The sequence below is a fragment of the Synchiropus splendidus genome, chromosome 16 (genome assembly GCF_027744825.2).
Source record: "Synchiropus splendidus isolate RoL2022-P1 chromosome 16, RoL_Sspl_1.0, whole genome shotgun sequence".
NCBI classification, from domain to species: domain Eukaryota; kingdom Metazoa; phylum Chordata; class Actinopteri; order Syngnathiformes; family Callionymidae; genus Synchiropus; species Synchiropus splendidus.
The window spans coordinates 5,343,225-5,356,281 of record NC_071349.1 but is presented as its reverse complement, the minus strand read 5'-3'; the positions used below and the strand labels follow the sequence as shown (position 1 = coordinate 5,356,281).

The 13,057-nt window shown below is 39.1% G+C and overlaps 2 protein-coding genes across 2 annotated transcripts; one reads left to right on the top strand and one right to left on the bottom strand.

Annotated features, from left to right (window-relative positions):
- Positions 1-80: 80 nt before the first annotated feature.
- pnn (pinin, desmosome associated protein) lies at positions 81-4,624 on the bottom strand. The gene is made up of 9 exons (XM_053845234.1): positions 4,477-4,624; positions 4,053-4,130; positions 3,503-3,574; positions 3,298-3,373; positions 2,471-2,565; positions 2,284-2,359; positions 1,965-2,120; positions 1,745-1,883; positions 81-1,669 (listed from the first exon to the last, which is right to left on the bottom strand). The coding sequence occupies exons 1-9, from the start codon at positions 4,587-4,589 to the stop codon at positions 525-527; spliced, it is 1,950 nt and encodes a 649-aa protein (XP_053701209.1). The 5' UTR covers positions 4,590-4,624; the 3' UTR covers positions 81-524.
- Positions 4,625-5,346: 722 nt separating this feature from the next.
- ldah (lipid droplet associated hydrolase) lies at positions 5,347-12,082 on the top strand. The gene is made up of 7 exons (XM_053845365.1): positions 5,347-5,469; positions 6,327-6,473; positions 6,671-6,805; positions 7,115-7,284; positions 8,835-9,075; positions 10,616-10,698; positions 10,829-12,082. Exons 2-7 carry the CDS (start codon positions 6,344-6,346, stop codon positions 11,012-11,014), a joined length of 945 nt encoding a protein of 314 aa, XP_053701340.1. The 5' UTR covers positions 5,347-5,469; positions 6,327-6,343; the 3' UTR covers positions 11,015-12,082.
- The last annotated feature ends 975 nt before the right edge of the window (positions 12,083-13,057 follow it).

Below are 13,057 nucleotides of genomic sequence, written 5' to 3'. Positions count from 1 at the left end.
AACATCAATTCAACTACAGACTATTACAGGTTAAAAGTAATATTAAAAGAAAATTGTCACTCCAAGGATGTTTTATGAGTCAATTTTATTTTGGATCTGATCACCAGATACAAAACAATATAAAACCAGTATGAGCAAACCACATGTTCTCAAAGTTACAGGAGACAAACTAATGACAAGGATTTGTCAAGACCTTAACAATAATTTGACTGGTTTGATATGCCAACACCAAAACAGAATTACGTGTGACAAAAAAAGAAACGTTTTAAAAACACCAAAGGTGCAAGATTGACACTAATGTATTTCAAAAATCCTTGACAATCACCAGTGCAGCTGAGACCGCCCTGCCAAGACTAGTCAGACGGGACACCTCTCTGGCTGCCACGGACAGTTAAAGGGGCTAGTGAGCCAATAAGCAAGCTAAAATGATGCATTATTCCACCTGACTCAAGTTGATTAGCTGAAATATGATAAAATAATTTGCACGGTCTGAATTTGTGTATCCACATGAAAGCTGCAGGAGTTTAATGTCTCTTGTCCTTCCTGTCTCTATCCTTCTGCTCCCTATCGCTGCGGGACGACCTGCCTCTGCCTTCATCACTCCTTTTCTTCTTCTCCTTGGGGTCCCTTCCTGCTCCTCCACTACTTCCTCTTTTATGGCGACCTTTCACCTCGCTTTTCTTCCTTTGCCTGTCTGACACTTTCTGTTTGCGCTTTCCATCATCTCTGCTGCTGCTTGAAGAGGATGATGAAGACGAAGAGGATGAAGAGCGACTGGATCCAGAGGATGAAGATGAACTCCCACTGGAGGAGGATCCAGACGAAGAGGACGAAGAGCTGTTGCTTTTAGTGCGGCGTTTCTTTGCCTCTTTTTCCTTCTTCCGTCCTCTTACATGCTCTACCTCATCTTTGGCAGGAGTAGCTGTCAGTGACGGAACCTCTTCAGTTCTGGCCTCAGGTTTCGGATCTGCTTCTTCCTCTGATTTTGCTTCCATTTCTTTGTTCTCGGCTATACAGTCCCCAGACTCCAGATTAGATTTAGAATCCTGTTGTATCGCTGTTCCAGGTTCTTGGTTGGGTGAGGCCTCCTGGACATCAGGTGACTGTTCTGCAGGATCCTCTTTTGGGGAGCTGGTCTCCTGACTGGCAGACTCTTGGCGTTTATGCTCACTAAGTTCAGAGTCTTTTGCCTCTTGGGCTTTATCATTCGGGGCATCTACTACTCTTTTGTCCGATTCTACCTCACTACCAACTGACTGTTCTGCTCCGCCTTCAACCTCCATCTCCTCTGCCTCATTTCCCTGTTCTTTCTGCTCAGCGATGTCAATGCTATCCTCTGCCTCCTTATCTTCAAAGTCTAGCTGATCCAATTCCTTCTTTTCCGCACCAACCACCTCACGTTCCTCAATCTCAACCTTCATTGATGTCTGGCTCTCACTGACTTTTTCTGGCTCCTCTATCTGCACCTGGTTCTCATCTTCCTCCATATCTATATCAGCCTGGTTACCTGCCACCTTGACTATCTGACCTGCAGGCTTACCCTCCGCCAAGTGGTCCGTCCCTGTGGCTGGTCTGTTGCCATCCTGGTCCCTTAGCGTCTGCCTCCGGGGTCGGGGCTCCATTTTGCTGAGTTGTTCGGCAAAAGCCTTACGCCGCTCTTCAAACACAACTGTAACAACAACACAGAACTTTAAAAAAATAAAAATAACAAGACAATAAAAAAAAAACGAAGCTGATGGCTAACCATTTAGTTTCTTGGTGGATTCATCGAGGAGTTTCTGTGTTGCGGAGCACATTTTGGCAGGCTTGTAAAAGATATGTGGCTTGGTCTTGGTACGAATGAATTTGACCAGTGTGTTATTGTGGCTTGTCCACTCCTCTTGCTGGGGACAGACACGGTTCGAGGTAATTTTATCACATTTAGTTGAATTGTTAAGCCCAAAAAATTGATATAGTCTTCTTACCAACTGAGCCAACTCCACTTTCTGCTCCAGAACTCGCAGCTCAGTTTGTTTGGCTTTCCTCTCCTCAAATAGCTCTCTCTTTTCAGACTCCACTTTCTTCTTTTCCACTTCTGCTTGAATCTCAAGCTTCTGCTCGATCTCTGAGCGACGCTTTTGCTGAAAACGTTAAAACAAAAACTATATTACCTTCCAATAAGGAACTATTGAAGGTTTCTTTTCCTCCACATGAACTGAATGCAACTTTCTATTAAAATCTAAATTCTGTTGCAGCCACGACACCACTGTGAGACTACATACCATCGAGAAAAGCAGCACTCACCTTCTCTGTGGCAACGTTTGACTCCTGTTTAAACTTTTGCAGGGTTCCCATTAGCAGGCCGAACATTCGCCGATTCCTTAAAAATTAGAACGAATTAGCTGAGTAAGAAAGAACAATGACCAGTGCATCACTTTAGCAATGCATATTCAAGGCGAAAATCCCACTCAATAAGTCATGCCAAACATACCTCTGCTTGCCCTTCTCATCCATGGTCTGATCTTGAATGAGGTCACGGCGTGTTCTCTCTTTGGAGGTAGCTACAACAGACGACTGCAACGCTGGCTATATAAAAAGGTGAAAAAAAACTTGGTGTGAAACTGAACTTTGTATCGCCAAGAACCTCACGACTTGATATAGATTCTTTTGGTTGTAATTCAGTTCAGCATGAATTCAATTAAATTCTAATTCAAAGGCTTTGATGTCAACTCAGTAGGAAGTAGAACACAAATGAGACTACCTGTTGACAATTATTCAACAGTGATCCATGCACACAATGTTTCACATTGTGAATATTTGTGACATGCAGCCCCACATTCAGTAATTAAAAAAAAAGAAATGTATTAAAAACTTTTTTTTTTAAAATATTAAATTGCCATTATTCTTATTTTGTGTATTAAAAATACATTTATAACTATGATTCAATGACAGTCCTCCAGATTCTCTCCATGATCCAGCGTTTTGGTGTTCTACGGTAGTATGCAGCTACTCTCCATTAAAATGCAAATGACATGCAACAGCTCCCCTAGTGGCCAATGGGTGAATCTGAATCAATACTGAATTGGGAAACGGCAGAAGCGCTGCATATTCTTGAATTGATAATCTTTTTTTTTTATAGTAGTTGATAGTTGAAACCGACAGAGTTTTGCTTTATCTTCAACATGCTGGATTTAAAGTTAACACTCAAACACACAAGAGTGGTTGTCATGGCATTTGAAAAAAAAAAAACATGTAGAGAAAAGTCCAATGGTGTTACTGGTTTAGAGACAGGTAATCAAACAAGTAAATGTTACAAACCTTTTTGACATCGTCCTCATCTTCAGCGTCACTGTCGTGTCGCGTGTCTCTCCGAGCCCGTTGATCCCCTGCAAGCCTGGCAGTAAAAAAAAAAAACAAAAAACAAAAAAACAAGATCATGAAAATCCAACAATGAAATGACTTATGAACTCCACGACAAAAAAAATACTGATTAACAATGCTATGAAAACAAAATTAAACAAACCTCAGGAGTGCTCCTTCAATGTCCCTTTGCTTTGCAGGGGGCCCTCCGCCTCCAATATCAGAGAGACTACGCCTGTTAATGGACATCAAGCATTAAGACCCTCGAAATAGATGTATAAGGATTGTTGACTGAGGAAGTTGATAATGGTATTACATACAGCAATCACACAAATAATGAAAATTATTTGTGTGATTGCCCGTGTTCAATTTGAATTTACAAATGAGTTACACACAAAACCAATCACTTTAGGGCAGCTTTAATACAAGCAACCGTGATAATGGTAATTTAATTCAGATAGCAATTCATATTTCAGGACATATAGACGAGAAAAAAAACAAAATTGCATTACATGAGGGATCTAAGACCAGGTCCCCAAAAGAAAGAAATGTGCACAGTGAATTGTGCAAAAGCAAAAAAAAAAGAAACCTTCACAGGGAGCGGAGCTTTGGTAACTGACGCCCAATAAACATCTAAATCCACAAACAAGATGTTTATGTCAACGTGAGTGTTAAAGTGAAACCGCCGGGGGTGATCGGGCTCCAAAACTTACCTGAGCAGGTTAAACCCTCTTCCTCTACCTCCTCCGGGGCCTGCCATAGGACCCCCCAGACGTCGAATCTGACCCGGTCTGGAAGAAAGTACAGAGTAAACATCACAACTCGACGGCAAACTAATGTAACAATGACGTCCGCTCGTGGTCAAAAAATCGCTCCCCGGATGGCACCACCAGGCCCTTGGCCCAACGATGCGCCAAATACAGCGCAAGCGCTCCATCAAAAGAACCAGTATTATAGGCAACTCCGTTTACATTTTAAGGCCTTGTGGACACAATAAGGTCCACATTCGCAATGTTCGCCAAGCACGCAGCCGACATGCTTGTTAGCCTGTTAGCATGTTGAAACCAATTCATGCCGCCAGTGGTTTAGACGTCAAACTCTGCAAAATTACTCGCATCAAAAACAATTTTAACTCACCTGGAGTCATTTGGATCACGCCCAGTAAGCTTGCGTATGCTTTCGTCAACACTTTTCAAGCCTTCTTTAGCTTTTTCTAACTGATCTTGTAGGCTCCGCACAGCCACTGCCATCTTGCTCACACTGTAGCTCAAGCTGAGCGTCTGCTTCTTCATCCACCCTTTGTGTTTGATGACGATTGGCAAATAACATTTTGGTACATTACCGCCACCGTCTGGTTTGGAGTGTGGTAGCGGCCTCTCATTTCCTTGCGCTGTGGAAAATAAAATAAAATCTTTTTTTCTAATTGATTTTGATTTATTTTCTGTCTTAATTTAATTTATTTTTTGTGTACACCAAGGAAGAAATAATTCAATTTTGGGAATGATCTGGATAATCGTTGGGATCCAGGTGTTTTTCGTTATTGTTGCCGCTGACGGCATATGTATAGTTATTCAAAAATCTTTATTCCTTCTTTGTGGAGCTGAAGAGCTTCAGATACCAGCAGGGCTTACAAGGAGCAAGCACTGAAGGCCCTACAGAAAAATCTGACTGTCATAATGATCCTCCTCAACGAGAACTGTGAAAGAAAAAAAAACATCATTGAATTTTCAATGAATTTATTTATTGGCGGTATTAGTATACGCTATAATCATGACAACAAGGATTATGCCAGATCAAAGTTAAGCATATTCATTGACATGAATATTTTATTGAATGACATGATCGGTGTCATTCAATAACATTTTTATGGAAGTTTTAGAGACGCTCTTCATCAGCGACGTACAGTTCTGAAAACTTAACGCATAATACTTCGCGTAACGTTGTACAACACGATAGTAACCAGCAGATGGTGTGGTTTACAAGTGTTGGTTCTTCGACAACATTGCACGACATACAGCAAGCCACCAATCAGAGAGCAGCTATGTGGGACCCGGAAGACATGGAGGAATAACATTTAAATTGAATGACAAGAATGAGGGAGTTGCTCATCCTATAAGATCCTTTCTGGAGGTAAAATTGCTGCAAGTATCCTTAGATATTTAAGTTGAGCATTAATCGGAGTAGAGTTTGAAACATCGTGTACCGAGTATGAATATTCCTAATATTGCGTCCTATTGATACACATCGATGTAACGTATACATCTTATACGTTATTAAAACGTATTCTGTTTTAGGTAGTAATGTATTATTTACTTTGCTCTGTTAAGGTATAATGACTGGGCCTTTGGTCTTTGACGTGGATGGACCTTTGGACCCTGGCGTTTAAGTCAGATTGTCTTAACATGTTCAGCATTTGAAACAATTACGAAATGATATCCAGAAAAGAAAATATGAAGTGAACTATTGGTTTACAACGTTTTGAGCATGATGACTCCCCAGTGAGACAAAAGCGTCCTTACAAGTGAATTCATGTTTATTTCAATCTCCTGTAATCCGCATGCCACAATTACATCAATTACAACATATTACATTGCTTCTTATACGTTCTATATACTGTGGGCAACATTGTACGTTGAATTAATCACCAATGCAATATCTGTTGTCTAATATAATATTCTTGCAGTATACATTTGCACATTTAATCATTTTCCAAAACTATTTACATTCATTTCTAATAGCACATGGCCTAATAACAATTAATTCAATTTAAAATAAATACAATGTAAAATTATATCTGAGCACTTCATAGATGAGTGCCATTACATTTTAATTTACCTTCAAAATCTTGCATAATTTGTTTTGTATGACTCACATAATCATTGTCTCTCCAACATTTTAAAGTAGCCAAACCAAGAGAAAGCAATGTCAGAACTAACATAGCTAAATAAAGTATTTGATGTAATGTTTCTGTTGTCTTGTTGTGTCAGTGCGTGTGAAGGTCATCATGGCGACATATGCAAGAGGAGGAGCTCAGACTGAATTTGTGTACTGCTGTGGGGCTCTCACGGAGATTCTCAAGTGTGGCCCCTCACGCTTGGTCCCTCAACACAAGATTCTTTTCCTGGTCATTCCTGGTGAGATTACATAGTGACTCTATCAGCTTTGATCACTATTGATTAGATTGGTTAGTAATTCAAGTAAAAGGTTTACACTACAGATTTGCAGAGGTAAAGCTGAGCTGTATTCAATCATTTTGGTTTAACATAACGATTTCAAGTTTACAATAATGAAGAACCAATATTTTTTTCACAATGTCCTCTCTTCTCATCAGGTAATCCAGGTGTGGTGGGTTTTTACAAAACCTTCATGGAGAGACTCTACGGTCTGTTCGAGTGCCGCCACCCGGTCTGGGCAATAAGTCATGCCGGTCACTGTGTACCCCCTGACTCTATGGATATGGTTCAAGGTAGCAGTCCTGGCCAGAAAGAAATACATCTACTCACTGTATTAGTTCATGATTCTTTAGCTTCAAGTATGTGAGGAGCTACTTCTTCCTAAACTGTTGTAAAGTGTAAAGCAGTGCTTTTTGAGTGAGGCAACCATTTTGTATACTTTACTCATATGCAGTATATAGGATTTACATTTTGATACAAAGCCACTATGTGGGTATAGTAAATATAACATTCCACTGGTGTTTTGTATAAATGATGTGGGTCCTTTTTAGTTTTTCCCTGAGCGTTGACTCATTGACCACCCTCCTCTTCTTCCTGTCTAGATGCCCAGCAGGCTGCTGCTAGTGATGTGTTCGGTATAAGTGGACAGATAGACCACAAGCTGGCCTTCCTGAAGAAGCAGGTTCCGACAGAAACTCAGCTTATTATGGTGGGACACTCCATCGGCTGCTATATCATCCTGGAGATGATGAAGAGGAATCCTCAGCTTAAGGCAAGACTCATAAAAATGTCCACAGTGTGATTGGTGAAAACCTCGACTCCAGGGTGTGGAGCTGCAGAACTACTCATAGGGATAGCTGCTTCTTAAATATTGACTCATTTCCATGGCTAAATCAAGTCCCAAGACCAAACTGCAATGTAAAGGCTGTCCTATAATATTTTGAACATCCTATTTCAAAGTATATCACCATACTGTAGACTCCATAATCTTTACTGCTGTCTCTTTAATGTGGACCTGAACAATTCCTGTATTCTTACGAAAATCTGTGGTTATTTTGCCTGGCTTTTTTCACCTTATCTACAGAAGATGTTTCAGAGTTCTGTTTGAGTTTGTACGTTACTTCAGTACACCAATCTATATAGTATTTACATTTCCTAGATACAAAGATGCGCAGCAATAATGACATGCAATGGATGTGTTGTTTACACTAATATTAACACATGCTTATTATTATCTTATTATTAAATACATTGGTTAGTTGACTAAATTAAGAAAAATCCAGAAATGTTGAGTTTAACTGCACAATAAAAGAAAGGGATGTAATGGTTTGAAGATTTCATAACATGGTTTTTGTGACAGAAATCAGCATGGTTATCATTGTTCGCTGTCTTGTTGCAATTTGCTCAAATTTTCAAAAACTACTGCGACAAACAATCATTTAGCAGTGTTTTACATTATAGAGTTGAAAATAATAGGGAGCACTTTAACTTTCCTTTCTTTTCCCTTCAAAATGAACAAGTACTGCTTGTTTTGCAAGATTAAAGAACAACACAACATATAAACATATCTGTAGTACAGGTGTCTGTATGTGAAATAACTGTTATAATAATAATAATAATTATTGTATAAGTTAATAATAATAATAATAATCATAGTAATTGTATCATCAGACTAACACACACATCGTACGTAGCAGACACACATGCTGCTTGCTGATATATGTAGTGTGCTGAGGCCTGAATTCACTCATTATACTCAGTGTTTAAAATGAGAAATGTGAGCGAACTCATAGAAACTCTGCGTCCTTTAAGACTTTAAGTTTGTGCTGTATTAAGGTTGCATATGCTTTTACAATTTCTTTCGTTAAAGAAAAACCAAAAACATAACACCGCCGATGCCCTTCCACGTGAAGAGCTCGCTCGTTCCTGGGGCAGAATCTTCAGGGTTTTTTATTACCCTATAATTTTATTTATCACATATACAGTCTTTTTTTTTTATAAACATGACTTGAGTCTTGTTCTGGAACTGGTTTAAGTTTGAACAACAAATTTCTTCACTAACTGCACGTAGATTATATATAGTTATTAAACCTTGAGGGACCTTACCAATTCAACTCTTTGAATCTGTTCCACAAAGGTGGGCACTGAGGTTGGAAAGGTTAAGAACCCCTCCTCTAAATTACATCTCATCCTTACTTCACTCTCTCAGGAGTCTCACAGAAGGCATGAATTCCACTCTCAATGCAAATGTTTTCTTCATGTCAATCAGTGGTTCCTGCACAAAACCATGGACAGTTTTAATAAATAGCTGTTTCTACACAGGTTTTGAAGGCCATCATGCTGTTTCCAACCATCGAACGCATGGCTGTGACGCCCCAGGGGAAAGTGATGACCCCTGTACTGTGTCAGATGCGCTACTTGGCCTACCTTCCTCTCTTCCTGCTGTCACTACTGCCAGAGACTCTCAAGAGCAGCCTGATAAAGCTGGTGTTCGCTGGTATTCCCTCTTTGGATCAGAATGTGATCAAACCTACAGTGGGATTACTCAGCGGCGACTGTGCAGGTTGGAGAGGCTTTTTTAAAAATTATTAATCTACAAACAGGAACAGAAATGGTCAGGGACCACATGGGGCCTATATTTACTCTGTCTATCTATCAACTAACAATAGAATGCAAATGTAAACTCAGTGTTCAGTATTCATATTTTCATCTTCTCTTGAAAATATAGTTTTCCAAACTAATTTCTCTTAATTTTGTGTTTGCAATAGTTTTGTTTTTGTTTATGCATTTTCTCCATTTGTTTTCTTTCTTTTTTTTTTGAGGTGGAGCTAAGGGTAATTTTTAAATCTGTTTTTGAAGGATTCCCTGGTGGTCTTACCACTTTGTAAATAAATACATGGTTTATCTCACATAACTCCCCTGAAAATAATCACAGATTCCAGTCGGACGGATAATGGAGCAGTATTTTTGGAAAAAGCATGTGTTGCCATCTGAGAAAGTGAACAAAGCACCACTGTGTAAGCAGTCATGAATATAGTCAAGAATATGCTTGGTGCAATACGTACAATCACCATTGTTCATTTCTTTGGTGGAAAGTCGCCTGCAGCGTGCAAAACAGTATTGATACATCTCTTCAAAACCTAACAGCAAGTGCCATAAACTAACTATCCACTATTGCTGTACACAGACGAAGGAAGTCTGAACCTCCCAAGTTCCAGTCCTTAATCTCACAAATGAATCCTTTATATCAATGAAAACAAAAATGTATTTTCCAATTGTTCCATCTTTAATCCGTCCTCACAGATAAGGAAATAATCCAACCAAGGGAGCTGGCTGAACAATCGCAGTGAAGTCATAATCCATTAAAATAAACGGTTTATGCATCTCACTACAGTCCTGTGTGGAAAAACCACACACAATCTCCTGCTCTGTGCCTCTGTCATCCATACTCTGCTGCATTTAAAGAGACACATCATGCACTCACTAACTTCATGATGCCTCATTGTGATGCCTTAATAATGAAGCCCTCATTTTTCTTCATAACCAAACATTTCAGAAATTGTTTGTGACCGACTCATCGAGAGGACACGTGCAGGGATGAGGTGCTGTATTCCAATGATGACAACAACTCTAAACTAAACTAAAAGTCACTGCTGAAGTTGATGCATTAAATGTGTGTAGTTCTGGTTAATACACACATACTCTGAGTGGTACAAAACATGATGTGGTCAGGTACTTTTAGATCTGTAGGAAAGAGTTAACACTAAACTGAAGTCAAAATTGCTTCATCGACAAATATTTAACATTTTATAGTTCAATTATATGTATATGTGGATAAACACAGTTAAAATGTGAGATTACTGCTAATGTTGGCTGACAACTTGATCTGCTCTAAGTTATCATTCAGCATACTGTTTCCTTTTTCATGTTTCCAATCAGGCTTGTTTCCAATCACATTGTCTGTAACCTCATGATGCATTTTTTATGGTAGTTTTACCTTGCAACTATTTGCCCCATTGATGCATGCACTGATGAAGTCCATCTTATATTGGCAGTTATTTTGTCACATGCATCATTGACTGTTTCTTCATTTGTCTTCAAAGCTAATGCCATGTACATGGGGGGGCAGGAAATGAAGAGAGTTCTTGAAAGAGACAACGTGACCATCAGAAAAAACCTGGATAAGGTAAGCTGTTTGAACAGTTGAAGGGGAGCTGCAGCTGGTCTCTGCTAGTGTGGCGTCTAAAAATGAGGTGCTTTAACTTTATTTTATTTAACCTTTTCATTCAACAAATAACACTCCTTTTTTCTTCCAGCTGATATTCTATTACGGAGCCACTGATCACTGGTGTCCTGTCCAGTTCTACCATGACATCAAGCACGACTTTCCTGCAGGAGACTTCAAACTCTGTACGGAGCATTTACGCCATGCCTTTGTTCTGGATTCAGGCAGCAAAGTAGCTGAGATGATTGCAGAGTGGTTAATCGAGCTCAGGGCATGAAACTTCTCCTCTGACTCTTGTTTACACATATCACATGCATTGCGTGAGAACTTGACCTCATAGAAAGAGTCGAGCAGAGAAGACCTAGTAAAGCGCTACCAATGACTAAATCGGAAGAAGAAAGGTCTTCATTTCAACATGCATTGCTGAATTTATCAACATAGTGCCACACTGCTGTTGCGTAAACCTTCCAGCTTTTAGATTTAACCAAAATATGTCTCATCACATTTTAAGGACCGAGGACTCTGTCTCTGATCATCTTCAGGAATAATTTTGCCTTGAGAGTCACAGAGAAAAGAGTCTGGTGGATCAGCTGTATCACTGGTGTGATCCGATATTGTGATTGGAGTGTAATGGTGTTACTAGGACTTTAGTTTTAGAAATATATGTGCCATTAAAGAGATACTTATTGGGTATTATGTCTGAACTCCACAACACCTTATTGGGATAATGAAAGATGCCACCATTTAATGACATTTTCCCATGGAAACCCAGATAACGGCTGTTTCTTGCTTTGAGCAAAGCTCCCACAGACACAGGAAAACAAGGCTGTGTTTGTTAAACAGATGGTCTCAGGGTAATAAAGATGAGACATTTCTTTGTTCATCAAAATAAGATGCGAATAATTCAGAAACAAAACAATTCATTGTGTTGGAGGGATGATTTCAATTTAAGAAATAGCTTTCTCTCTCAATTGACTTCAACAGCTGGGATCATATTGTGACATGTTTTTCATCTAACCGCAACATTCCACTTTGTCTATTTCTATTATTCACCAAAGGGACAGCTCAAATGTTTGTTGGCCGTTGGTCAAACATGTTTCTTGAAAGAACTGTGGAGAAAAAAAGGAAATCAGAACATGTTATATTATACTGTTTGTTCAACAAAATACCTCAATTTCAAAGGACAAAAGCAGTCTTGTGATGTTGATCTGTCTCTGCTTCGTAAATAAATTATTGGTCCCTGTAGTTGTCACTGCACGGCTTTCATGAAGGTGAGATTATTGTTTTGAAATGTATTTGTCAAGCGTACAGTATGCCGCTGGGATAATTGCAATATATGCAATGTCAGTAAGAGACTCTGAGGCCGGAATGCTTTTTCATTGTTAGAAGACTCCATAGCTTGGCATTTAGGTCATATAACAAATGGAGTTGTTCATTTTATTCTCCAAGACTGTTCTCAATTGGAGAATCGTACCCTGAATATTGCTTCACCACATTTGTTGCTGACAGATCAATATGCTAGATAGTGCTAACATTTGTGTGCTCAGACAAAGTAGACATTCCACATTTTTCAAACAAAGCTAATTATGATTTATTTTTGGGGAACAGCACTATACCGTCCACATAGGCATGTTTTTGTCGGTGCACCGTGAAATCCCGTCCCGTGTCATCCTCACTTTGAGGATTAGTGTGTGCGACTGAGTCTGTTGTGTAAGGTGGCTGAGAAGTGCAAAACACATAAATCACAAACTTTACAAACTCTTGGAACAAATTTACACATAGTGAAACAACAAATTTACAAACTTCTTTCGCGAAACAATTTTTATTGAGTTCATAAGTGTATTTCCAAATGTGTTTTCAAAGTTTGTCAGTGTTGTCATCGTTTGTATGTTTATTTTCAGAGTATAGAAATTTGTACATCTTGCATTCAGTCGACTCCCGATGGCGAACGCCCGCAATTGGTACAAGTAACACTTCTGGTGGATCACGTCTGTAATTTCGTCTTCTGCTCTGTATTATTCTTTGGCAAATTTGGATACACTGGAAACACATTTACAAACATTGAAAACTATTTTACAAACTCTGAAAACACATTGACAAACTTGGAAACACACTGACAAACAGGGAAAAAAATGGTTTGCTAAAGAAGCTTGTAAATTTGTGTGAAATGTTGTAAATGTGTTTCGTTATTTGTAAATTTCTTCCAAGAGTTTGTATGTTGCAAAAGTTTGTAAATGTATTTTGCACTTTCCACCGTACTTATGTCAAGCAATGTGTTTTTGCACTGCAATCGATATTCACTGGATAAATGCTGCAGCTT